Source organism: Condylura cristata, unplaced genomic scaffold, assembly GCF_000260355.1.
Source record: "Condylura cristata isolate star-nosed mole 26May11 unplaced genomic scaffold, ConCri1.0 scaffold00034, whole genome shotgun sequence".
Classification (NCBI taxonomy): domain Eukaryota; kingdom Metazoa; phylum Chordata; class Mammalia; order Eulipotyphla; family Talpidae; genus Condylura; species Condylura cristata.
In genome coordinates, this window is record NW_004567135.1 from 15,222,360 (window position 1) to 15,249,547 (window position 27,188).

Consider the following 27,188-nt stretch of genomic DNA (forward strand, 5'->3'; position numbering starts at 1 on the left):
ATATGAAGTCCTTACCAACTTAGTTTCCCTCACACCTCCCACTAGCCCTGGCTTTTTTTTTCTCTTTCTCTTTCTCTGCATTTTGGAGGATTCCCTAGTGTATCAAAATATCTAAAAACTTGAATTCAGAATTGATAACAAAGCAAATTACTAAAGTTGTTATCAAACAAAGCCTCGAGTTGTTTAGTATCAAAGTTATAGATGATTATACTAAATGAAAAGAAAATCATTGACTCAGGTATTAAATCACTGCATTTAATGGAATCATAGGGAAATAAAATCTGATACAAAGCTGTAGCAGATTCTAGACTATTCCAGATGTGAGATGGCTCATGGCATAGCTTTCTTATAGATTTGATACAGAATGAGTTTGTTCAAAGTAAACAGCTTTGCACCTGAAATTTAAAAACATAAATAAAAATTAAATGTGTGTACATATATATGTACACATAGATGTAGGTAAACATGCACATATACATACAAACCCATACACACAACACATACATGACTATTATACATATATACACATTTTTTTGACATCAATGTATAAAACAAAGATGAGTTTTTGTTTGTTTTTAAAGAGTTATTTATTCATGCATACAAGAAGTGGAGGACAGGCCAAAGGTGCAGGGAGTGAGAGGATTAACCAGGGACAGAGTGGGGAGCAAAACAGGCAGATTGACTGAAGTATACTGCTGAAGAGACTTCTTTTTGCCTCATCCTTTTTTTGTTTGTGTCTTTTTTCTTTTTTTAAAGACTTATTTATTTATGTATATAAGAGATGGGGTACAGGCCAGAGGTGCAGGGTGGGGGTTGTGTGAGAGGATTCACAAAAGACAGAGTGAGGAGCAGAATAGGCAGTTCTACTGAAATACACTACCTAGGGGAGCAGCAGACAAGACAGGAGAGATCTGCTACCACGTGGTTTACTCCCTTGCAGGGGACTGAACTTGTGCTGCAGTGGCTGTGGATAGCTTCATAATGCTGGGTTTAACCCATTGCGCCACCAGGAAAACCCCTCCATTTTCTTATTAGATGCATTCAGTCTGTATGTATGCTTTTCCTTACCGTTTCCTGTGTTTTGTTTTTTGTATCATTGGGAAACTGCAACACTCTTGATGGTGTAAGAAACAAGGGCATATTCATCTGGCAAGTAAAGGGAAAGTTCAACTATATTAAATCTCCAACTTTGTATAACCAGATTATTTCAAAAAACAGATAAAGTAGGGTTAATCTTTCCAATAATTTTGTAAGATAGTCTATCACTTCTTCATTTTCTAAATCCAGAAATATCCTATTAAACTTAAGACACTTGTTGAAGTACATTCAGCTAATTAATGACAATGTCCAGGATTCAAGTATTACTTCTTTATAAACTTTCTATGTCTCTCAGCAAGAAACTAATAACACTAGTAACTGTCCAAGCAAAACATTTTAATTCTTCATTCACTGCTTAGTCACTTTTTCTGGAAATTAATGTGTGAAGAGTTTTCCTGTAATATTTCAGAATGTTGTCCACTTCCCTTCTCAAATCAAAGGTCACAGAGGCTTCCTTGGTGTTAATAGGAGCTGGGAATTTAGCATAATTTGTATTTCAAGTTAAAGGAGAACTTTTTCACATTATATCAAAAGCATTATAGGTATTGAAAAGCTTTGGTCACTGGAAAATGATCAGTAAAAAGATTTATCAGTGAGTAAATATATGAATATATATATGTAAATATATATTTATATACATATACATATGTATATATGCCTTCATTGTTAGTATTTAAAGATAGAGGATGACATTGGAAAATATAATAGCTCATGGAATCTTATGTATAACTACTATGTTCAGTTTTAGAGCATGATTATTGCTTGCCTACCTTTATCATAATAATTGTAGATCAGAACTGATGCTGGCTGAATGTTGGATACAAAGTTGCTTTGCTCAACAGAGAAAGTAAAACGCTGTGCCTTACCAAAAACCTATAAAATACAAATTACAAATATGTCAAAGCATGTCTGCAAAAAGAAAATCACTGAAGAAATTACTTTCCAAAGTTCATGATCTGCCCAGTTGAATAGATCTAGAATATTGACATCTGACATAATGACAAAGTAATGGGTTAAGTAACATTAAATTGTATAAAATTTTATTTTTCATTGCTTATATTAGGGCAAAGAATTCTAACTGAGATGTTTGGGTAATGTAGGCATTGATATGAATGGTAGTGATGGGCACCTGGAAGAGATGAGTGAAAATCACACCAGCCTTTGTTGAAGTTCAAATTAACTACAAAAAGAATTATGTATTTATTCTGTGATGAGACTGTATTAGTTGATCTGAGGAATAAGAAACAGGGAAATTATGTACTAAACTTAAGAATTATCTAATTAAGGTAGCAAACACAGATATAGAATAAACTAGAATTAATGGGGGAGAGATAAGATTATTAGTGGAACAGAACGCTAGTCCTCTTTAATGTCCCCAATTTTTCTAACAAACTGTATTGTATATATTTACAAAAAACCCTATGGGTATATACCTATGCCAGTTACTCTCAGGAGAAAACAAGAAAGTCACGGAAGAAACAAAATACTGTTCAACTTGCATTTTCCAAGTAGAAAAGAACATGGTCGTTCTTGACTTCAGTCTTTGTCACATGGCCATTATTTTCAAGCTTTGAAGAAATTGACAGGAAGAGATGGAGGATAGATATTAATAAGTTCCAGAATGGTTGCTTCAGGTCTTTTCTTAATCAATTATAAGGAATCTATTTTATGGAATACTCCCACGTGCTATGATCAATTCAAGAAGGAACTAAATCAATATAAATTAAGAGCACCATCCCTCCAGTGTTACAACACAAATGAAAATGGGAACTCAAGTAACTTAAAAGAAGACGTTCATAACTAGGTTTAGCTAACAAATTATGTCTGTGTGAAACTACCTACTACTGCTTTCTTTATGTTGAGACTGGGTTTCGATTACTTACCTCCTCAATGGATGAAATGATTGGAGTAAAGCCTGATAGCATTTTTACATCAACAAGGACCATATTGGAGTTATTGTGAATTCCAGTATACCTGAAATACATAGAACACTAGTTTAAATGTCAGTGTAGAAAAATTACCTAATATTAAGGGTGATGAGAGGAAAGGCAAAAGGCGAGAACACCTGCAGAAAATCACTTTCAAACATCGGAGAAGCACAGTTGGAGTGATAATGAATAAGATGATACAAAGCGACATACATTGAAATAAAGAATGAATTATGTGGAATCCCATCAAGCCTTGTTCTTAGATTATTCTGAGGATTTAGTTTCAGAACTTACAAGGAAATTTTACACTTTTGTATCACATATACTTAAGTAGGCTCGTTTCAGCAACACTCAAAGGAAATCTTTTTTAAGAAGCAGGATATTGGGCTGTCCCTGGTGGCACCACATTATGAAGCTCTCTGAAGCTGCTGTGGCGTGAGTTTGATCCCCAGCCAGGGAGCTGATCCAGATGGTGTAGCAGACCTCTTCAGGCCTCCCTGCTGCTCCCCTGAGCAGTGTACTTTGTCACTCTGCCTGTTCTGCTCCCCACTTTCTCTGGTGAATCCTCTCACCAATCACACCTCTGACCTGTACCCCATTTCTGTAAGCATAAATAAATAAATCTTTGAAAAAAACCCAAAAAACGATGTTAGCAGAATCATAGAGCAGATGTTCCCCCCAGAGATTTTTTAGGTAATGCCTCTGACCCTGAAAGAATTTGTGGGAAAAAAGTTAAGGATTCCATGTCTTAGTTCTGGGGTTAAGAGGTTTTCACTAGAAAATCCTAAGAAAAATTTCACAACTAATTTAATATTTGTCCTCATATTAACCAAGGCTAAAATTCTTTGGCATCTATGAATGATAAATTATTTCAAAACAAAAAATATTTTTTGACTCAGAAAAATAGAAATCTGAAATGTCACTCTGTACAAGTATAAAATAAATACTTGTTGATTTTATCCTTAAGGTTCAGGAGAAAAAAATAGTGTCCACTGTCCAAAAATGACAAGATTTCCATGCAAAAAAAAAGAAGTATTGCTTGATTGTCAGTATGGCAAGAGCTTTCACATTACCCTTACATACAATTCAGATCACACATGCATAATTCTAGCTGTGATTTAAAGTATACTAAATTGTGCGGTATACCCAAAGAGCTATTATCTGACTGTTGTAGAAACCACACATGGATTTGTGAACACAACATGGCAACCAGTATTAGTGTTTTGTTATTTTGCCCATTTAAAAGGATGTTTTAATATAGTCTTTAACCTGGATATTGATTCAAAATATGATACTTACTTAAGGGTTACTGTCAGATCAAAATAATTCTGCAATTTATCTGAGGAGTTCTTCTTTATCATTTCCATGGCAAGGGAAAATCCAGATGCCTCCTTAGGGAGGGGCACGTTATACCTCAGAGTAGCCTAAAAAGGATAACAAATCAGAAAAAAACCCAGCACAAGTATCTTGCAATAAAAACTGAAGGGTTTATTGTTTCTCTCTATTCATTATAATGCACCTTTAACATCTTTACCATCAGAGAATAAAGCTAAATGTAATTGTTTAGTTTCCAGAAGACTCAAAAAATCTTCAACCATGTGACTTAATAAACAGGATTATTTTGTGACATTATTTCAATGACATTCTTCAAGTAACTTCTCAGTGACCCATTTACTCTTAAGAATAAATATCTCCTCATGAAATAATTTGCATTATCAGCTGTTGATTGAGAAATACCAATGAGAGAAAGAATAATCATGGCAATATGTAAAATGGCAAAATGACACCTCATGAATAACTGAACAATTTGACTTTTTAAATAGCAAACATCCATCTTCCTCTCCAGTAGATTTCGATTACCTGGGTAAATGTACAGCCTTGTCCTTCCACCTCTACTGTGTATTGTCCACGTGTTTTTGTAAGCTCTGAGCTTTGGACCAATAAGCGGTTGTCACTGTTAACCTGGAAAATCTGTTTGGATTTTTCGCTTCTAATGGTAACCTTGTTTTGACCATTGGAGAAGGTTATCTTCACGTAGCGGCTAATGGCGAGAAGACAGACAGCGTTGCCCTGCACAGAAAGTATAAGCAACAATCTGAGCTCTTCTGGGATGGGATACTCATCATGTTTCAGTTGTAGAAATATTCCTAAGGCAGATCGATAGAACACTGAGAAACTATATCCTGAACATAGGAAAGTATATTTGCTTGCGCAAGTTGTTGCCATTTAATATTCCCCACTAATTTTAGTTAGATTTTAGTTTTTCTAAAGGATTTTATAAAGCACAATTACTGTTGAAAATAGTGTCAAATCTCTCTTTTTTAAAAAAGATGTTGTGTAATTTGACTGCCTTGGGTAATGCTTGTGCCCAGGTTTCTTCGAGGAAGGAAAGTCAACGTCAGGATGGGTGTTGGGACATTTACTAACACATGACAATTCAGAAGCTAAGACTAACAGTAAGAAGGTAAGGAGGGAAGTCAAGAATTCCCTTGTGAGAACAAAACTGGGTTTCCGTTGCACTTCAAATATTTTTCCTTTTGAGAGACAGATCATGCTCATTTTCTCTGACCTATTCCTTTCTTTTGATTTTCCCAATATATAGGTCATAGAAATAGAGAAAACACTTTCTTCTTGATTGCTACATAGTTTGACCACACTATCACTGGATAGCTAACTTGCTAAGGCTCTGGTGTCTATGACAATAATCTCTTCTAGACCAACATTTAGTTTTTACTACCTACATGGAGCTATAAACCCGGCACACATTCTCTAATGGGGGCCTTATTCTATTCATTTTCATGAAGGTTGTTCTGATACATAATAACTGCCTCCAGAAATGACTCTTGACTAAATGAAATGGGATTATAAATTCAAGTGTTCTTCACCTCAGAAGGCATTTTCTATGACTGCTTTTGCTACCTAGATGCCTTGATATGTGTTAAACATATCATTATTAATATCAGGTCTATATCAATCACCTGGTTGGATGAAAAGGTTCCTTGGGAATTCAGCTGTTGGGCAAGCCATTGCACAATCTTGCTAGCATAGGTGAGGTTGGGATTTTTCCTGGAAATGACAGCCAAGAGCACGTAGCAAGTCTTCTCTGTCTCAGCAGAAGGTATCCAGGGAATAAAGGCTGGGGGTATTTTGGTCTTAGGTTTCTTTGTTCTTCCCCAGTATATCACATTATCTGAGGAACAAAGATTTTTCACACTGTCACTTTAAGGAGCACTGGTTACACATAACAGGATGCATATTCCATTCTTGATTTCTATTACGGGTTGACTTAAGCCCAGTGTTCAAGCCCTTGTCCCCATACCTTGGAAATGTGACTTTATTTAGAGATTAGGCTTTTAAAGAGCCAATTAAGTTCAGTGAAGCCCTTATAGTGGGCCTAATCCAATATGGCCAGCATCTGTATTAAAAGAGGAAATTTGGACTTGCTGAAGAGGCCCCAGGGATGCACACACACACAAAGGAAAGCCCATGGGAAGAGAGAGGGAGGGGGCACCAGATAAGGTCACATCTGTCAACAACTTGATCTTGGACTTCTAGCTTCCAAAACTGAGAAAAATTAAACTTCTGCTGTGTAAGCCACTCAGTCTGGTTTTCTGTGATGGCAGTCCCAGCAACATCAAACAAAACAACAACTATAAATCTTGAACTGCTCATGTCCTACGGTCAGAAGTGTATGTGATTAAGTTCACAAGCAATTTTTGTTTGGTCTGTGTCATGACCACCAAGTTTTATTTCCTTTAGTAACTTATTTGTAAAGAAATTAGCAGAAAAAGGAGAAGACAAAGATAGAAAACATATGCTGTTCTTTAAAAATAAAGGCCCCTGAAAAATTCCAGAAGAGAAATAGAAATCTACTAGTGAAGAAGCTTCTGTGATGCTAAGTAACTTTCATCACTTTGTTCTCAGTCACCTTCACTAGCATCATGGAATAATCATACTCACTTGTTTTTGTAGCAGATTGATCCAGGATCTGAAGTAAAGATTCCACTTGCTTTTCTTTTCCAGCTAATGCAAAAGCATAAGCTAGAATTGCACGTGTGTAGCTATTGGTGACCCCATTTTTCAAAGCTTCCTCCAGGCAAAAGAATCCATTTCGTAGAGCTGGAAACTAGTTAGAAAGGGTAAGCTATTTTAAAGTAACACCCAAATAAAACATATACTTTATATATACTCCTAAAATTCATTTTCATGGCAATATTAGTATCTGAGGAATAAAATTTAAATAGTATGAAAATGCCTGTCTATACTGTTTGTTGTATTTTAGTTAATGTAAGTTTCTGCTAGGTAGAAATAAATAAAATATCTAAGATATTTTACACTGATGCTTAAAATAGAGGTTGATATAAAGATAGTTTTCAAGATATACAAATGAATTCAGAAATTTCTAGTATCTTAGTTGTAGTTTTTTCCAATCAGATGATCTGAATTTTGGATTGGGAAGTAGCCAAAATGAATCACAGTTAAGTTGAAAATGTTAACATACTGAATTGGCTAGATGAACAAAGCACTAAATAGACTTAGAACAGGGGTTCTTAAACTGAAGTTCATAGTTGAACTTCAGGAGATAGGTAAATATAGGAAAGCTCTATAAAACTTGCAGTGCATGCTTATGTATATTCTCCCAAAGGTTTCTGTGAATCAAATCAATGTGAGTAACATCTATTTAGAGTGTTAATGAATTAAGTATTTTTTCATATTTCATTAATTCTGAGAATTTCAGATCACTCTGAATCCTATGTCTTGTACATTTAGTTGACTGAAACTAAAAGATATGGGAAGCCATACAGTGAAAGTGAGCCCAGCTTCAAGAAATGCTCCAACCACATAGGCAGTGAGTGAAACATCCTCTTCTTTTCCACCCTAAACACAAAGAAACAAGGAGTCATGTGGAGAGCAGGGACACAGAAGAACAGCTGATTGGAAGTGAACTGAGGAATGGAAGAGACACTGGAACAAATACCATTCATAAAAACACTTGAGGTTGTGTGACTTTTGAATTAAGTATAGTCAGTAACCATGCTCTCTGAGTGATCATCAAGAGTCACTGTAATAATGAATCAAAACATACAGTGAACCTCAGGTGCCCTGGACACCTGTACTCTACTTATATGGCCTGATCTTGAGTATGAATTCCAAGCAGTTCATATGATGGTTTTACTTTACTTGGTGTTGATTTAGAAAAGCAAACAATTATGATGGGGCAGAGCAGAAAGTTGCTGTGAAGCTTCCTGAACACCCCCAGCAAAGTAGTGGGAGGTAACAGTGATTAGGATTCAGATTCTTACTGTGTAAAACTAGAAAACCATTCCTAATTTATTTGGTTTTCAAACTCTGTATAAAATTCAATGGGGGAACTTAAAAATTAAATAAACCAATATCCACACAAAATATTATGATATTAAGAGTCAAGAATAAGATACAAGAATTTTAGAGGATGCTCTGGTGATACCGATGCAAATCATTTTCAAATGACATTTAGGGTCCATTGATCTAGTATGAACCTCTTTTATTCATTTAATTAAAAGCTGACCTCAAGTCTTAAGAAGGGAATGTTTCTGGGGAGCTCCATTTTCAAAGTGAAATACCTGCAGAAGGTGGTCACACAAATGTAGAGCTCAAAGCACTTAAATTATAGGTTGGATCAATGTTATTTCCCCTTCTTGTTCCTCTCCATTCAACACAAGCACACAAACACATACATACACACAATTACAAAAAGGATCGGGTAAGATCATACAAACTGAAGTAGTGATTACTAATGAAGTCAAGAAGAACAATGTGGATAAGATGTTTTAGAAAAGAGTATGTAAAATTCTCCCTTTTTTCCCTACATAAGAACAAGAGGTCTTCTTTGCCATGTCCTTCCCATTGTGAAGAATAGGTTTGGAATAATTTAAGGACATTTATACCTACTACATACTAGTAAATCAACTTGAAAATAATTCACATTAAAATGAAATGCCATGCAAGGTTGCTATTCATTCATATTTCGAGGTGGATTAAAGTTATATTCTGAAACCCAAGAAGAGGAGTGGTAGTTCAGAATTATACCAAGGAAAAACCCAGAACATTTCATGGGATCTCAAAGGATGCTAAAATATCATGATTGGAGATTGTGTTTCTATGGCAAAACCTAGAGGATAGAGAAGATAGACTGTGGGATGGAGGCCACAACTGCCTGCAAAGAAAGGAAATCAGAAGATTTAATTAAACTTGGACAGGAAAAAAGAAGCGGGTACTGTTAAAGACATATTTCATACCAGTTTTACTTTGACCAAGGGAAAAAAAGATTCTTATAGTCTGACTTCAAAACCTATTAGAAGAGCGCTTCATTAAAAAATTAAAAAATGCTTGCTACCCACAAATTGGATGAATTACTACTCAACGCTCCCTCCCTTAATGTATTGCCTGGCTCTAAATTCATGAATGTTTCCCCTCTAGGTTCCTTTTCTCTTCATACTCTTCTATTTCCATTTCATCCCTGAAGAAGACTGATTCTATGGAAGGACTGCAGTGGGCAGACAGTGGGTTCATGAGTTCCATTCAGGCTGTGGTTAAAGGTAGAAATAATGAGACTGCTGGCCAGGGCACTAGAGCTTTACAATGACAGCAGACTCAGAAGGGGAAATAGTCATCAGAAAAATATTCATGCTCCAGATTAGGGAGGCCAGAGTTGGTGAAGGTAGACCATGCCAGGCGCAAGCACAGCCCACTTCTGTGGGTCTCTCACCTCCCAGGCATTGCTGAAAAGCTTGCCATCACTTTTAAAGCAACCGTCGCTTTTCTGTTTGCTTGAAAGCCAGAGTAAAGTCTGCTTTTGAATTTGTTCATCGATGAAAACATGTTTCTTTATTTCTTCTAATGTCTTAAAAGTAAGAGCACTGAGCCTGGAATGCAAATCATCAGACACAAGTTAGGTAGGAAAAAAATGATGATATTGTCTACGCAATTCATTTGTTGTCATTGGTTCCTTTGGGTAATGGTTGCACTTAATTTAGCTAATATTGACTGAAGCATGATTAGTTTTAAAAAAGTTACTTTTATTGAAGTAACATTGGTCTGTAACATCATATGGTTTTTGCAATGAGTTAATTTGGCTTTTTCCTTTGGGCCAGTAAGATGTTATGAACAGCATAATTATGAAAATAAGAGAGGCATATGATGAATATATGTAAAGAAGACAGGCAATTTCTAATGTTTACCCACTGTTCTTGCTTTGTAGTCCATTATATTATCCACACATAGAGACAGAATGGGTGTAATTGGATACAATTAGGTATTTTGGGCCTTAGGAGTTTAGTTTCCTGAGTCTGTATGGTACTGTCAGAAATGTAGAATAAGACCTGTCATTTTCCATGGAGTTAGCAAACTTTGTAATGGTGTGTATATATATATGTGTGTGTGTGTATGCATGTATGTATTTTTCCATATATGTCAGAGTCCTAACCAAATTTCTATGAGGCAATAGATATTAGAAATACTTTAGATTCATGTGATCACCTCTGTAATTTGATATCTAATTGTTTCTAAACTCACCTCACTCAAATCCCTCCCTATATTATTTAAATTTGTCATTTCTCACCATGTGCTTCCTTCATCATTCCTCAGCCAAAACACTCTATATGATCCATCAGAGTTTTTGAAAGACAGTTGCTTTTGATAACCTAGAATACAACATTGTAAAAAAATTATTATTTTTTTTTAAAGATTTATTATTCATACAGAACTGGGGTACAGGCCAGAGATGCGGAGGGTGAGAGGATTCACCAGGGACAGAGTGGGGAGCAGAACAGGCAGATCAATGAAGTACACTGCTGAGGGGAGCAGCGGGCGGGTCAGGAGAGGTCTGCCACGCCATGTGGTCACCTCCGGGGCAGGCGGGAATCGAACTCATGGAGAAGTAGCTTTTAGCTTCTTAGTGTGGTGCTTTAACCCGCTGCGCCACCAGGGAGGGCCCAAATTATTGTTATTTTTAATCTAAGAAAATAGGAGAGAAAGGATGGGATAGTGTAAGCCCTAAGTTTTAGTGTTAGACTTAAACTACCAATGACGATCATTTCAGCTTTTATTTCTGAAGCTTGGCTTCTCCTTCATACAGAGAAGGAAAAATAACTCCTACCTTATATTAAAGTTTGAAAGACAAATTAAATACTACATGTGACTGTATCTAGCTCAATCATTGGCACTTATTAATTGTTTAATACCTTTCCTTTACTACACTGTATCTTTCTGGAAAAAAAAAAAAGACCAAAAGATATTATACCCTTGAACATTTTCTTGATAATGCATTTTACAAGGTTTATGGACCCTTTTTCTACAGACAAATTACATCTTTGAAATGGAAAACAAGTGAGAAAACACATATAGAAGTTTACAAATGAAAAATTTGTAGATATTACCAGCATTGACAACAACATACAAGGTATATTGATATTAAAAATAACAACTGAGCTCATAGTTTTTGAAACATTATAGTTCCAAATTGTGCCCCTATATGACTATGTAGATTTTGAAGTAAAAAAATAAAAAAAAAACCCTAAAACTATAGCAGAGACTCTGAGTGCCCCAATTCAGATGTATTTTTCTCTTCAAGACAACTTCATTTTAACAGCTTTATGGCATGCTCATATTAGTTAACAACTATTCTATAAAGCCATAGTTCTGTAAATTTTCTATAATTCATTGATTATATGCAGAGGTTATTTAAATTTCCTCACCACTAGAAAAGGAAAAGAAAATCTTAGATTTAACTTCCTCTGTCAATTGTTGAGTCGATTTCAGATAGTCAAAGAGATAGGCATCAGATGCAAGTCGAACAATATTTTCCTCTCCTGCTGATATAGTGTATCCACTGGGCACTTGGAGAAGATTCTTTAGATTTTGCATTGCAAGTCCTAGAATATCCCCTACAAAATAGAAAAAGTAGAAAATGATGATTGCTGAAAGCTGGCATTTTGGCATTAATGACCATAGTTAAAAGCGGCATGGTGGAAGCAAGAACGTTTAAAATTGAGTCTAAAAGGTGGAAACAGGGAAAGTTTTTATAAGCAATTCTAAAGAGGAGATAGGCAGGAAGTGTGAAATTGACAGGATTCTGTTATGACACATATTCTTGAAAGCCTTACTAGGGAGCAGAATGGCAAAAAATGGCAGGGTTGAGGAATGCAAGTGTTTGCTTGTTTTTGTGCTTACTTGGTTTCTGAGACACTGATACTATAAACTGCAATCTGTTCCTACTCTCCAAATGCTAATGTTGGTGTAGACAAAGAAGCTTGACTTTTGTAAAACAGATTTTTCTAATTAATGAGGAAATTCCCAGCATTTTTAATAAGTGGTATTTGTTCTGATTCTCCAAAGGGGAGTTTAATATTTCAGCTTAATGAGTAATAATAGAACCCTTTGTTTTCTAAATACCAGTTATCATCTCTCAAAACAAGTGGATCTTAGGGATAGAGCTTTGGAAAATGGTGCTATAATCCCTTCAGAGCTCACATGGAAGCAAGCATAGAAGATAATCTTCAACAATAACACCCTGCAAATGGTAGTTTAAGAAAATCTCCCCTTCCTGTTTTTAAGGATTTTCTTTTGGGACCACTTTAATCAAACTTTCACATAACTAAGAAGTACAACATTTCATGAACTTACCCACAACAGTGAAAGAGCCCCTGGCTGACCCTTCTACTACATTTTTTGGCAAGTCCAAAATGATTTTCTTGGAGACTTTGTTCCCTGGAAAGAAAATGTCAGTACAATAAAGTAATGACTTCCTTTTCTAAACAATAACAACAGATTTGTGGGACAGAGATATTAGAAAATACTTTCCACCATTTGATTTTATTTTATAAATTGCTTGTTAGGACAGATAAAATTGAGGTTTTTATCTAGTTTAGGATAACAATACTTTCAGAAAGTGGTATATAAATCTGTATAATAATGGCTCCTAGCCGCTACTGGTTTAGTGCCTAAGCTATTAATGTATGAAAAAAAAATATAAGAAACAACTGAAGATAATATTAAAAAAATAGCTCTCACAAAAGTTAAGCCATGGAGAGCTCTATTAAGCATTAAAATCAGATCATTATCAATCAGATAAAACAGAAATGGAGAAGTTATAAAGCAGGTGGTTCGAAGGCAGTGCCTTGCAGAGGGTTGCTTCATGTAAAGAGTACAAAAACAAAGGTTGTGTTACATGCTATTGGGGCATAATCCTGCTTCCCCTTGTCCATTGCTGTGCCACAATTGTGTGTCAGAAATACACAAGGTGAGAAAAATAGACTGAGCCAGACAAAGGTCCTAAGTCTCATCAATAGACTTTTTGTTTGGTAAAATTACACAGTGAAGACAGAGCATGAACAAAGCCATCCTCTAGTAGATATTTAGAATGAAATCATTGAAGTACTCACTATAGCAAGTGAATGAGAAAAATAAATAAATAGACCCTGTTGGTCAGTTTTCTTTAGAACTAATTTGACAGCCTAACAGATCCTCTTACCTTTTGCACAGATAAGGAAACTTTGAGTCACTTCTTTTTCAATACCTTCAGACTGTTAAGAGCAAACAAGCAAAAAAAAAAAAAAAATCAAACGGAAAATTGTGAGTCTAGGTTGTCTTTCCATAAAAGAAAAATAATCAGATACCAGTTCACATTGGTGTAATTAGCACATATTTGTCTCTGGGAGAAGGTCCATTCTGTGTCCCTTACTGTTTGTAAATGGAAGTCCTTGTACACCACCCAGACCCTGTATTCAGATAGTGTAGGGAGAGAGAACTGTCATTTCAGGACACCCTGAACTCCTGCGATCCGGTTCAGCATCTTCAGGAGACAAACAGAAGTATAGCAGAGTAGGAACATGCTAAGAGGGGAGGTTGAATGTTCCCCAGAAAACTGATTCTTTCTGAGGATGATAAGAAACCAGGAGTGAGGACAAGTAGCTGTGTCTCAGATTTGAGAACCATTAATGTGAGGGAAGGAAGTGGAATAGGTATATAAGACATGTCACAGGGCAGGATTAAATCCCGAATCAAGTCTGTTTCAAGTGCGGAATTTTAGTATCCTGGGCCAGGTATTTATTAAAGAAAAGTTGCTTTAATTATTTTAATAGTTGCTTTAATTTTAAATAGTTGCTTTAATTCATTTTAAAAATGGCATGTCTTGTGTCGATAACTACTGTCAATGAGTTAAGTCTCTTTGAGGAGAATATCTTAATACTTAGCCTACCAGGTGCTGTCTAGTGCTTACCTGGAGTCAGACAACTTTATACATACATACCTTTACCAACAAACTCCTGACCAGAGTATCTTTCCAGTTTAGGTTTTGCTGCTCATTTGCTTTAAGTGGGCAAGCGCTGCTCTGTTTGGATTCTGCAGTTACCGTAATATTCACTCTTCCTAGAAAACACCCCAAGCATGAGTAAAATTAACACTTCTCTCTTTACAATGCAAAATGATTAGTCTGTAACCCACATCTTGAATTGGATGAACTGCATTATATTTTCATATTTTGATGAAAGTTACTCTTTTCTCCTGCCTACAGAGACTTTGATATCTTGTTTTCCCTGATTCCTTATATTAAATGAGAACTCAAGAAATTTCCAAGAAAGATAATATTCTGCAAAATGAAGGGAGACAGTTAATTTATATTGATAGTTTATAGAGGTTATATATGACAATATAGGAACATAAAATCAGACAACCAGGTCTTTTAACTTTTCCCAAGATCAAACAAAGTTAGTAAATTACAATATAATGGGGAAAGGCACTGGATTTAAATCTAGTCAGCAAGGAATCTAATTTTTTTACACATTGTAATACCATAGATCATGTAATAAAAACTGATCTCTAGCTTATGTACTTATAAAAATAAGAAGAATGAAAAAGATAATTCCTTTGGCTTAGTATTACCTAAGTCAAAATGCCAACATATGCCAACATACCAATATACCAACATGATGTTTAATGTTTTTCTTCTTTGTGGTGGTGTTCTATTTTATCTGTTTCTTTTCAGTAAGTGTTTGATATTCTACTAATAGAACTGTTTCCTCCACTAAAAATCATAAAACCATGCAGATTAGTAAGTATTATATATCAGTTTCAGGGGAAGATTTTTGAAGACCTTGTATAGTTACAAAAAATGAGAGAACTCATATTAATGGGGAAATTGGTTTTATGTAGCCTAGTGTCACACGTGAACTAAAATGGTCTCATAAATAAGCTCTGTAAGCTCTGTGCTGCTAAATTAATACAATGAATTAATTTAAATATATTAAATATAAAAGAAATTTCTAATGACAATTTTTTTTAGTGATAATGAGTATTGTGCAGCCATTAAATCTAGCACTCTTAATTTACTAAACTTGTAAGCATTTCTCTTTCCTGGTATTTCCAACAATATACTTTCAGACTTATTTTCTATACTGTAGATGCTCATCACAGTACTTAGTCCCCACCCAAGTATTCAGTGTTTTTGAAGTTTCATGTGATACTTAGTAAATTTGCAAACACTGGCAATGATTTGGAGGAGCAATTTCTGTTTGGGTGACATGAGTTCATGATGACAGGTGAAAGAACAAGTGAGGTGTAGAGGGTTTGGCCGCACTAGTGAAAGATGGCCTTCCTTTGGGGGAGGATGGATGGAATTGCTAGGTCATGCGAATTAGCATTTATATTGTGCTTCAGTCTCATTATGTTTTTACACAAATGAAGGATGACTGCTCTCTGCAAGCATTAGCAACTAGAAATTAGATTATGAAAAGAGGATTTTTAATTGAGAATTTTTTATAAAGAAGAATTAAGAATGTGAGGGCCATTTCCAATGAAGAGAAATAGAAACTGACACCTCAAAGATTAATTTATTCAGTGGACTAACTGTGGCAAGAATATTTCAGGTAGATGAATAGCAAGTACCAAAGAGTGGGAGAGAAGGTCAGGTAAAAAGAAAGAGAAGAGGTATTTAGATATTATCTTACAGGCTTTATTTAAAAAATGTAAGGTAATTTGCTATTAAGTCAATCAGTGTATTTTATGGTAAGGATGCTAGATGGTCCAGCAGTTTTTCTCATATTGGTGGGAGTACAAAGGAGGGCTTGTGATTGGACAAAAGGAAGACTGCACAGATTCGAGGACAGCAGGGCTGCTATGATTTAAAAGACAGTGCAGAATAAGATTCAAATGGCCTTCCCCTTGCCTGCTGTCCAACGCCAAAATGAAGACTGTGCCACGCTGAAAATTGCATGTATTTGGATCACATGCGTCCTTATCTTTTCTCATTCTTTTTATGACCTAAAGCCTAGTTTTATTGTAGAAGTCACAGGGTTGTGACTTAAATGGAATTTTGGATAAATTGGGAAAAAATGAGGGAGCAAATTATACAGGGGATTTAAAGATAATAGAGTCAGAGAAATGAGCTGGCTTTCCATGAAAGAATGCCATAGACACACAGTTGCTTACCCAGTTTCTTAGGTAAAAGAGTCCAAACATATGTTTTCTTCTCTCCAGCTTGGATGACTTCCCTGTTGTTTTTAGAGGTGCTGATATTTGCCTCAAAATTCTGAGAGCTTTCCAGCTGAACAGAAATCTACAAAAAATAGTCATGTATCAAAGGTAGCCCTGTAAATACTTTGGTCTTCCTCCTCCTCCCTTTTTGGAAAAATTTTGCTTTTCATATTTTGTTTTAAGTTTGCAAAAATCAAAGATAACTACTTGTAGAATCAAATGATTCTACTTGTAAGATGATAAATATGGTAGAATGCACGTCATCATGGAATGACATTCTCAAAGCAATATAAAATCACTGCTGTGCATTAAAGTAATTGTTTTTATTTGGGGAATATGGAAACAATATTTATCCCTTTAGAGGACAATTTTTGCAGCCAAGAATAAAAAGAATATGCCATTATTGAAAGAAAATAGTAAGGAATCTTTTGCCCTTGTTCATTTTGCCTCCAGCTCAAACGAAGCACTCACCTCTACACATGTATTCAGATAGCTGAAGACACTGACAATCAGATCAGATCGTTCATTTCGAACTACCGAAAAGGGTAAGGTCATTTCAACAAAGAAGGGTTGAAAGACTTCTAGGGTAGCTGTTGATGAGACGCCAAATCCATAATCACCATTCACACAGAAGCCAGTTGCCTTCCATTGTGTTAGAGTATCAGGGGTGGAGAATGTAAGAGTGGTTGAGCCCGAGGAACTGCAGGGACAGATACCTGGTTACTGGCATTCTTCATCTAAACCCGGAACCGAACTTTAATCCAAAGTAAGCAAAAGGGAATTAACTGAAGGTTGGAAAGGAATTATAGTGTTAGGACTTTAGATAAAGATCTGGAGCGCTGGATTTTAATGAAATTTAACATTAAAAAGATCACATTTCTTTTTCTTAATTAAAGTAAAAATAGATTATGGTACTATATGTGCTTGAAAAGTATAGCATCAACATCTCTTCTGAACATTTTTTTAGATAATACATTACTGTTTTAAAATTGAGGTAGTTTATATCTACTGCATGAAATTACTGGAGAAACAGTCAGAGAAAAACAATAGGTCATTTTGTCAGTGAGCAGCAGAGCAAAAACTCTAGCTCAGAGCGTGATGCTGGGCATGAACTCAACCCATCACCACGCCAAGGACTTCTCAGCACTTGGCTCACAACTGCTGGCATGCTGTGAACCAGGCTCCCCAGGGTGCTATGAACCAGGCTTCCCAAATGGGAAGGAGGAAGGGGCGAGACAGGTACATACTGTAGTTGGAACAAAGGAGGTGGGAGAGACACATGGGGAGAGACATATGAAGGAAAAACTTGGAGGAGAGAAGCTGGAGAAGAGGCGTGAGGGTGAGAGAGACGCGGGGAAGCTGCATTTGCTCTTTGTTCCTCGTGGGTTTAGCATTTTTGGCAGAGAAATGGCAGCCACTGTCCTGGTGTCATGGTGTGTTATGTGGTGCATGTTGAATTTCAGGTCTCGTTGTCCTTGTTCTCTGGCACCTGCGAGCCCCTTTCTTGTGGATCCTCACCTAAAGGTGCCTTAGGCTTCTGACAAATATTTGAACCTTGAGATTCCCACTTTGCTTCAAGCCAGTTTAGCTGGACAATTGCTCATGACGAGTGGGTAATATTTAAAGTCTGGAGTGATCAGGGTCTGATATTTGAAATCTTTTCTCCTCCTCTCCCTCTCTTTTTGTCTGTCTCTGCCTATCTATCTGTCTCTCGCTCCACACCAATTAAAGATAAAGATCTTTCACACTGCGTGTCTGCTCTCTTTGTCATTGTGTGTGGATGGCTGGGCCCAATAGAATGTGCAAAATGATTTTTTCCCCTTTACAGTTCAGGGTACCTGAATAACCCTCATTTGTACAATTACAAATAAATGCAAAAAAGGGGATGTTGTATATTTTTACAGATTTGGTACTGCTATATATATCCAGAAGTAAAACTTAAGAATGAAAATTGAAATAAAGGAAAGAGAATTGTTAAAAGCTCACTTGACCCTAATCAGGTTCCATAGCCAAGTCTCTGGAAACTTTGTTCTCACTGTTTCCACTATAGCCTGTTCTGCAAACATAGCCTGTTTAGTTGTGGTGATGCCATCAGCTAAAAGGAAAGAGAAATGTGTTATTTAGGAATGAAAACCTGAGTTTCAGTGACACACACCTCAGTTCCATTGGCAGCCTGTGAGTTTAGTGCAACACAATACAGAGATTAGCTCTTAGAGCACTACGAGATATGAATGTATACCTCACCCCAGGCACCAGCATCTTCATGCTCAAATCTCTCCTGGTTTTATAACCAACAACAGACAGACAAAAACTGACAGTCGCCTACATTTTTCCTCTACCGACAGATTTTGAGAAAATGAGGTCTCTTCACTGAAAGGAGTTTCTCATCTGACATTCATGTGTCCTCCAGAAAGCACTCTGGTGACCGCCAGTTCCACTAGCTGACATTAATTTTGCTAAAATTCATAATGACGTTAGCGTCACTAATCCTAAAGAACACTTCTGCCATTTGTTTGACCCCTCAGCTACATTTTATATTCTTAATCTCTGTGTCTTTTCCCCCTTCCAGATGTTACCTTTCTTAACACTTCCACATTTCTTCTCACCTCTTTGACACTTTTGTCTTTCTTACTTGATGATGGAATCTCTCCACCTTGATGAGTTCCTAAGAACCCTGTTTTAGGCTTTTTAAATACTGTCTACCCCTTGGGGTCCTCACACATGGCTCCCATCATAATATTTATGCTGCTTTCTCCTGAATCTACCTTCTACTTGGCCTCTTCTCTCAACTCAGACTTGTGCCTGTGACACCCCGAGCACATCTTACAGACTTTTCAAATATGCCCCAATCATATCCTTGCACTTCTATCCAGTGCTTCTTTTCTCTTTTAAGAAAAGTACTAAAGCTTACCCACTTGCCAACACCAGAAACTTAAGAATTGTTTTTGATCATATCCCACACCCCAGTATGCATTTTCCAAAACCAGCCAATTGAAAACAGTTCTTATATTTATCTACGTTTTCCCATTTCCACTGCTTTTTTATAAGTCATCTTAATTATTAGCATTAATAACATTCCATAAGTCTTTAGCCTTTAGCAGCCTAAGTCCTATCCCTTTTCCCACAGAGCAGCCAAAAGTATCTTTTAAAAACACAGAATGTCTGCTTAAAATTAGTCAGTGGTGTTTTACATTAAAATGATATTGCATTAAAATTCCAAACTTAAATAGCCTCCAAGGTCTTTGTGATCTTCCCACTTACTGTAAATGCTTTAGTTATTTTTACTCTTGCCCTTGAGGCTTAATTCCTACCATCTTGACATGCTTTTAATTTCTTAACTAGTATTTTCTTGTACTTTCTTCCCTGCTTGGAATGTCTTTCTAACTTTTTTTGCGGTGTATTATTGTTCATCTCCAGGTCTTAGTATAAATGCTGCTTCTGTGATAAGACATCTTGGCCCCTTGAAAAATGGGGCTACATCTCTCCTTTTCATATTCTTTCTGTTTAATACACTCTTTTCTGGTTTTAGGAATGATCTCTTGCACAGTAATGTTCCCTGTTAGACTATGTGACTCAGATCCTGGCCACAGGCAAAGGTTTATTGGCTGAATTAATGAAAAACTGAAGAAAGTGGAGAAGGAAATGAGTTTGTATTTCAGTACATTTTTTTCAAAGATAAGGAAAAATTTAAATGTTTCTGATAAATTTCACTAAATATGGTTTGATCTAGTAACAGAAAAGTAGCTAGTTTAGACTGAAGACTAGGACTTCAAAGGGGTTTTATCTTCTGGACTGATAGGGCCAAATACTCTCTCAAATACTCACTCAATCTATGTTGTGTGAGTTTGTTAGAGCATTAGTTTCTTTTAAGTGGAGCTTCTGATTCCCCTGTCTTGATCAGCCCAAGTTCAAGTACTGGACTAGTCTCAGTGGTAAATGACTTTAAGGGGAATTTAAAAAAAAAAAATGTTACTCTGGTATTTTCAGATCTGGAACACATCTTTGACTTAGTGTGTGTTTTGATGATTTTGTTTCACTTTGTTTCTTTGACTAAATTCTTTATTATAAATCTGCCAAATTATCTACTCAGCTAAGATGAAGACTATTTTGTGCTTATGGTCTTCCCAATAGAAAATGGGCTCAAGTTTGAACACATTTCTCTGATGCTAGCTGCTTGACTCTGGGAGTCAAAATTCCCTGTGCACTGAACTCTGTATAGCAGGATGTAGACATAATAAGGTAGGCGGGCTTCATTAGAACACCACATTTTCCTGTAGCATACTTATAATGACTTCCCATATCACACACACTGCCTGCTCCTATATACTTTTTGATACCATATTCTGCCAGTAAAAGTAACCTCTCTCTCATAACTAATTCTTCCTTTTTATCAAACACATTTCTAGTCTGCCTTATTCTTCTTTATTCCGCAGAAGGGGTCTAGTTGTGACAATTATGGCATAATTTACTCATGGAATCCCAGCATTTTAGTGTTTTATCCCACACATGCCCGGCTTCCATGGATCTTTTGCCCATCTCTCAGGTAGAAAGCTCTGGATTACTCACTTGCACTCCTTGATGTGGCACTATACATCACCTCATAGCTCCCTGCTTCTGCGTAAAGTGGTCTTAGGAATGGCACCTTTCCCTCTGTTGAACATACTGTTGGTTTCCGGTAATGAAGATTGGTAAAGACTTTCAGACCCATGTTCTTCAAAGAAACAAACAACAAAGCAGAAATGGTGCATTCCTTCTACGCAAGACCTGTAACAGGACTTCATCGGTGTGGTGCTAAACACACTAAATGCGTGTTCCCTCTACTAGCAAGGGCCAGGGATTCTTTTTAAAACATTTTTTATGAGGTAGTATTAGATTTTAGATGTCAGGTCTCTTGTGATAGATGGAAAATGATAATATGCTTTATTTAACATATTGTGCTATCTGAATAGCACTTGTGCTACAATTTTGCTAAGTATTTTTACATATTTTTGATACATTTCTAAGAGAAAAACAGCTATGAGCTAGGCATTACCCTATTACCACCAACACACACATACTATGGACAGTTAATCATCTGGGGAGCTGGTACTTAAACTAAAATATCTAATTCTGTGCCCCTTCTATACCTGTGATTTCAATTATAAAGACCTTTTTAAGAAGGCATAACTAATGATACCTACATAAAAATGGAATATACAATATCTAGCTTCTTGATTTGATCACGTGTGCATAAGATTTGTCAAAATAAATTGAAGACTGTCTCATTACTTTGAACATGAAATTGTATTTTAGCCACCACTTACTTATTTTCAACAAAAAAGGCAAACATTATTTCCTTTTTATAAGACAATTTCTGAGTGTTTTAAAAACGGATTACTGACATTAATTACAAAAATAATTTTTTATAATAAGTTTTATAACTAATAGAATGGAACCATGCACTATGAATAGTAAAACTGAGATTGAACTGAAATAATTTGTGATCTTACCTTGACAATAAAATCGATATCTCCATCCACATAGTTGCTTATGGGTATATAATACAAACCATTGTAAAACATGTCTGTCTGAGGGATGCAAGGGTCTGCTTTGCCATCATCAAGGTTGAGACCAACATAGGCATAAACATATGGTTCTATAGTTGAAAGCAAGTGATACACCTGTGAGAAAAAGCAGATAGTTTTCAATGACTCTAAGTGCTCTTTTTATTTTTAAAAGCTTGACAGTTTTGTGCCGTGACCATAGATTCTTTCCTTGAAAAGCATAGCTTTACTATCTAATCCAATACTTTTGAGTTAACTCATCCTTCCAAAAGAAGAAAGCTTCAGCTATGTTTCAGGTGGTCAATATCATGTTCACACTATTTTAACTCATGCCAGATGTAGTGTGGCCTATAGGAAAGAGATGCCGAAGACCCGTGTTTAATCCAAGACTGAGTGTACAGGTAATTTGTTAAAACTGTAAGAAAGAATTAAACTGGACCACAGGGAAAGTGGTTGAATTGGAAAGCAATTCCAACAGAAGATCCAGTACACTGATAGTTTTTCTAGAAAGGGAAAGCAATGGAAAGACTAATTTTTCAATTAGAATTCAAGACAAATTCTGAAAGGAAAGAATTGAGTTTACTTATCTCCTTGACCACTGATTAGCTAATAAAATTTCTCTTAAACAATCATTCTGAGAAATATTTTACTAAAACGATATGATCTTAAATATAAAAGGAAACGAATCCCTCAAATTTCAGAAAAAGGATCATATAATTACAAGGTTAAATAATTCAGACTTACATTAGCATTTTATTTATGCATATAGGAACTGGGATACAGGCCAGAGATGGGGGGGGGGGATGAGAGGATTCACCAGAGACAGAGTAAGGAACAGAATAGGCAGATTAACTGAAACACACTGCTGAGGGGAGCAGTGGGACAGAAGAGGTCTGTAGCACCATGTGGGTCAGCTCCCTGGCCAGGGATCAAGCTCATGCTGCAGTGGCTGGTGACAGCTTCACAGTGCTGGCACTTAATCCCTCACACCACCAGGGAGGCCCTGTCAGAATTCTTAAAAACGATCGTCTAAACAAGCCAATTTTAGAGTACCATTTTCAAGAAAAGAAAGTAGGGACTAAAGATTTCACCTGATCTCATAACAAAGCTTTAGTAAAATAATTTTAAATAAGCAAAATTTATGCATGCACAAAAGGTGACAAAGGAAACAGGAAAAACCTTGTGGATGTGAATCAAAAATGGATGTAAACATTATATGCTCTGACAACGAAGAAAGATGCCGCTTTGTTTTTTGTACATATTTTCTTCCAATGTTGATTTTTGGACAGTGTTTGCTTTCTCCCCTTATACTTCTCCCACTACCACAGCACCCATAATCCATCTCCACCTCCCTTTTTTGGGCTGCTTCCCTTGCCCCTCCCTGGTGTCAGTCTCAGATCTATGGTCAGTTTAGACATGTTGTCTTTTACCTGACCAGAAGATGCTACTTTAAAATAAGAAGTTAGTAAGTAGAATGAGGACATTGACTGCTGGGTAGATAATAAGGAACCACAGAACACTACTTAAAAATGCCTGGCTAGGTTTAAAGATTAGGTAAGAAGAAAAGTGAGATTAGGGTATTACAAAAGATATGAGTAAGGATAACACTAAAATAAAAATTAAGCCTTAGCTAAATACAGGAAGAAGTTCTAAAACATCTATAGCAAAGGAGAAAACATCCAAAGAAGAAAATCTGAGTGCTTACAGTTTCTGGTGACAGGTCTTGTTCGGGTTTCAGGAGAAGAACACTTTTATCCACAGCCTGGAGGGCGCAGAACGAATCAGGGGCTGCTTGAAGATAGAGACTAATATTGGAGCCAGGTAGACCCTGCTCTTTAGAGAACTTTATGCTGACCTTAGGAGAGAGCAAGAGAATGAGATGGTTATATAAAAGTTATTTGAATATATACTTTTCCCCAATAATCTTTATAAATGTTTGTACCTCTGTTTCTCCTGCTTACTCTCCCTCAACTCCCCTTAAAGGGACAGTCCTTTACCTAACTTGTCACCTAAGGTTGGCATTACAGCCAAAGTTATTCCTTCTCTCATCCTCTATGATTTAATGATAGCATGTAAGGTGACTATTAATCAGAGAAGGAGACATGAGGAGAAAACTGCTCACCCCTCTCAGAGGCAAGAAATAAAGGAAATATCACCTTGTTTTTAAAGCACTTTTCAACTTGGAATTTGACGCTGTCAGCCACAATCTCCCCACTGGGGTGGATGGTGTAGACAAGCATATCAGCCACAGGAGCCAGATCGGCACTGATGTTGATTGGAAATGAGAAGCTTCCATTCCTGGCTGTGTGAACAGATGTCATCAACTCACACAATGCTAACAGTTTCCTTACAGTGGATACATCGATAAAAGAGAAAGACTTAGGAATGAAATGGGCAAAAATACTGGGTTTTATTTTGATGGCAAAAAAGCAGTAAGAGTGACATATATAAATAAGGAATTTAATAATTTAAGCAGTAATATTATTTGGGCTTGGACGATTACTTTCTTAGAATGTACTTGCTAACTTGGCAATAATAGAAGCAAGTTGAAATCTCCAACAAAATATTTAGTAGCTAAACGTGGGCCATGTTAGCTGTTACCCTGCATGTATAAATCAAAATGTTAAGTACTCTTCCTAACCTCTTGACTTTTAGAAAAGAAAGAATATTGAAGGAAGAGTAGATGTTTAGAAATGAATGTATAATGTTCAGCACACACCTTTGTTTCTGATTTCATTTTTTCCACTAAGAAAGATAGCTCCTTTTACCATCATCTGTACAGAAAAAGAAGGCAAAAATGTGATAGCATATTTTTAACTAATGCCATGTTAATGTTAGATAATGAATGATTTTGTGACAGTAATCCTAGCCCATAGGATAAGGTACTTCTATGAACAAGTTAGAAAAATGGACTTTATACAGCTCGGGACAGAGCAGAGTAAGTGACAGTTGAGGAGTGATTATTATGGGCTAGAAACTTGGTGAACAGTCTGCTGTGGGAAGGGGGTACATAAAGCTCTGAGGTTGCCTGGCTTTGAATAAACCATAGCCTACTCATTGCCTGTGGCCTTCTGTAGAGTGCATCTCCCTAGAGTAGGGGGAACTGCAGGGAACAGGCAGCATTTCCGCTCCTCCGCTTACATGCAGCCACCTGGGATTACAAGTCCTGTATGCCATGCACTGGGCTCCTGAGCAGGGACGCTATTGGGAACTAGGAATGGAGTGAGCAGCTGGGTGGCCCTTAGAACACAGAAGGCAGGGGGTACTCTGACCTCTGTGGCCCCTGACTTGCACCCTGTGCCACTTGCTAGCAGTACGGAAATCTGATCATGTTTTGGCCAGTTAACTGTTTCTTTCTCTCTCTCTGTCCTCCCTCCTCTAACTGCCTTTGTTTTGTTTTGTTTTTCTCAAAATCATTTTATTTTATATTTTTTTATTTACTTACATCATTCTTCATTTTGTGCATTTTTTTAATCTCAATTATAATCCCCATGGGCTTCCACTACCAATCTAACTGACCTTGTAAACATACATTTTTGTTTAAATATTTCCCTGCATGCCTGCTTTTGGATCTTGTCTCAGTGGTAAGGACTCATACCAAGGTTACCTCATTTTCCCTGGGGGTGTGCTGAAACAATCTAATTTCACTTTTATTTTTTTTATGATTTATTTATTTATTTATACATACAGAGCTGGGGTATAGGCCAGAGGTGCAGGGGCAGTGAGAGGATTCACCAGAGACAGAGCGGGGAGCAGAATAGGCTGACTGACTGAGAAGTACACTGCTGAGGGGAGCAGTGGGTGGGTGAGGAGAGGTCTGCCACACCATGTGGTCACCTCCAGGATGGGGATAGAACTCATGCTGAAGTGGCTTTAGCTTCTTAGTGCTGTGCTTTAACCCGCTGCGTCACCAGGGAGTGCCCTAATTTCACTTTTTAAAAAATTGTTTGCTTCTGTTCTCATATTTGTAAATGGAAATGGCTATTGGGCTGATTAAAGTGTTAGCACATATAAAGGTCCACAATAGTGTCTGACAGGTAATACTTACTCAAGGAAGTAAGTCATTGTTTCCAATTACAAATACTCAATGGAGGAAGCTAAGACTTAAAGGGTTTAAGCAGTCTGCCTGAGATCAACTAGTTTAATGATGAATGGGAGTGGAGAATTCCAGTTAGGAGTGTCTAAATTCTAAGTCTGTAACTCTATAGGCTTTATAGAAACAAAATGAATAAATATGGAAACAGAACATAAAAGACCAATTCCTTTACTATATATATTTCTTGCTTATCAAAATCAGCTTTTCACCTTACTCTTTGGTATCTATCTGATAATTTACTCTCATGAAGTGTAAAATACACTTGATGTTTGAATGCTTAAATAGTGAATATTTTTAAAAAGTAGACACTGAATATCAAGTTTTCCAACCTTACAGCTTTTTGGATGTTTATTTGCTTTTGTGTTTGTTTTTAAGTGAGCCAGTAGTATTCACCAACAAAGTGAGAAGCTGGGCTCACATTCATATTAATCACATTAATTATTTGAAATTATTAATCACATAGTAATTAATGAATAATCACATTAATAAAACATGAGTGGGAACACATGGTAAGCTGTACTCTGTTTAGCAGACATTCAATTAGACAAGGTCCAAGAATCCACCAAGTGCAACTCACCAGATAGAAGAAGTGTATATTTGCACCATCCCTGTATGCATCACCGTTCAGGGAGTAGTGCACGGTTACAACCTTCTGTTGATTGCATCTAAGCTGCTTGGGTTCATGAACAATCTTCAGGAAGCTGTTGGTTCGCGAGTAAAAGCGTGGGACTGAGAACCGAGCATCTGCATACTCAGGTGCCAGCCAGTCCAAAGGATGACAGCTCTTAGGATGAACATATGTCGCCTGATAAGAGAAATGAAGTCTATAAAGACCTTCCCAGGAAGGCAATTATTAGGGTACGGAAGTCTTCTTATCTCTACTAAACAGGGAGGGATCTTAGCTTGTGGCCGATGCTTAGATTTTATAACTGGAAATAAAATAATAACACTCCTCTTTTCACACAGAAAAGATGTAATTGTATTTTTTTTTTTTTTAGGCCTAAAGTCAAAAGC

General features: G+C 36.6%; 1 protein-coding gene across 1 annotated transcript in view; it reads right to left on the bottom strand.

Annotated features, from left to right (window-relative positions):
* Positions 1-320: 320 nt before the first annotated feature.
* The window catches only part of LOC101623979 (ovostatin homolog 2-like), a 40,840-nt gene continuing 13,972 nt past the window's right edge, over positions 321-27,188 (bottom strand). Inside the window, exons 12-36 of the mRNA XM_012732339.1 lie at positions 26,752-26,979; positions 24,798-24,852; positions 24,235-24,380; positions 23,784-23,933; positions 22,025-22,195; positions 21,102-21,246; positions 18,522-18,630; positions 17,007-17,235; positions 16,491-16,617; positions 14,314-14,432; positions 13,537-13,588; positions 12,690-12,773; positions 11,762-11,950; positions 10,627-10,708; positions 9,775-9,931; positions 7,830-7,904; positions 6,987-7,152; positions 6,005-6,216; positions 4,887-5,096; positions 4,326-4,450; positions 2,982-3,072; positions 2,598-2,666; positions 1,869-1,971; positions 1,069-1,146; positions 321-395 (exon numbers count right to left, since the gene is read on the bottom strand). Of these exons, the coding sequence (XP_012587793.1) occupies positions 1,094-1,146; positions 1,869-1,971; positions 2,598-2,666; positions 2,982-3,072; positions 4,326-4,450; positions 4,887-5,096; positions 6,005-6,216; positions 6,987-7,152; positions 7,830-7,904; positions 9,775-9,931; positions 10,627-10,708; positions 11,762-11,950; positions 12,690-12,773; positions 13,537-13,588; positions 14,314-14,432; positions 16,491-16,617; positions 17,007-17,235; positions 18,522-18,630; positions 21,102-21,246; positions 22,025-22,195; positions 23,784-23,933; positions 24,235-24,380; positions 24,798-24,852; positions 26,752-26,979 (3,147 nt within the window). The 3' untranslated portion in view covers positions 321-395; positions 1,069-1,093. The remainder of the gene's footprint in view (positions 396-1,068; positions 1,147-1,868; positions 1,972-2,597; positions 2,667-2,981; positions 3,073-4,325; positions 4,451-4,886; positions 5,097-6,004; positions 6,217-6,986; positions 7,153-7,829; positions 7,905-9,774; positions 9,932-10,626; positions 10,709-11,761; positions 11,951-12,689; positions 12,774-13,536; positions 13,589-14,313; positions 14,433-16,490; positions 16,618-17,006; positions 17,236-18,521; positions 18,631-21,101; positions 21,247-22,024; positions 22,196-23,783; positions 23,934-24,234; positions 24,381-24,797; positions 24,853-26,751; positions 26,980-27,188) is intronic.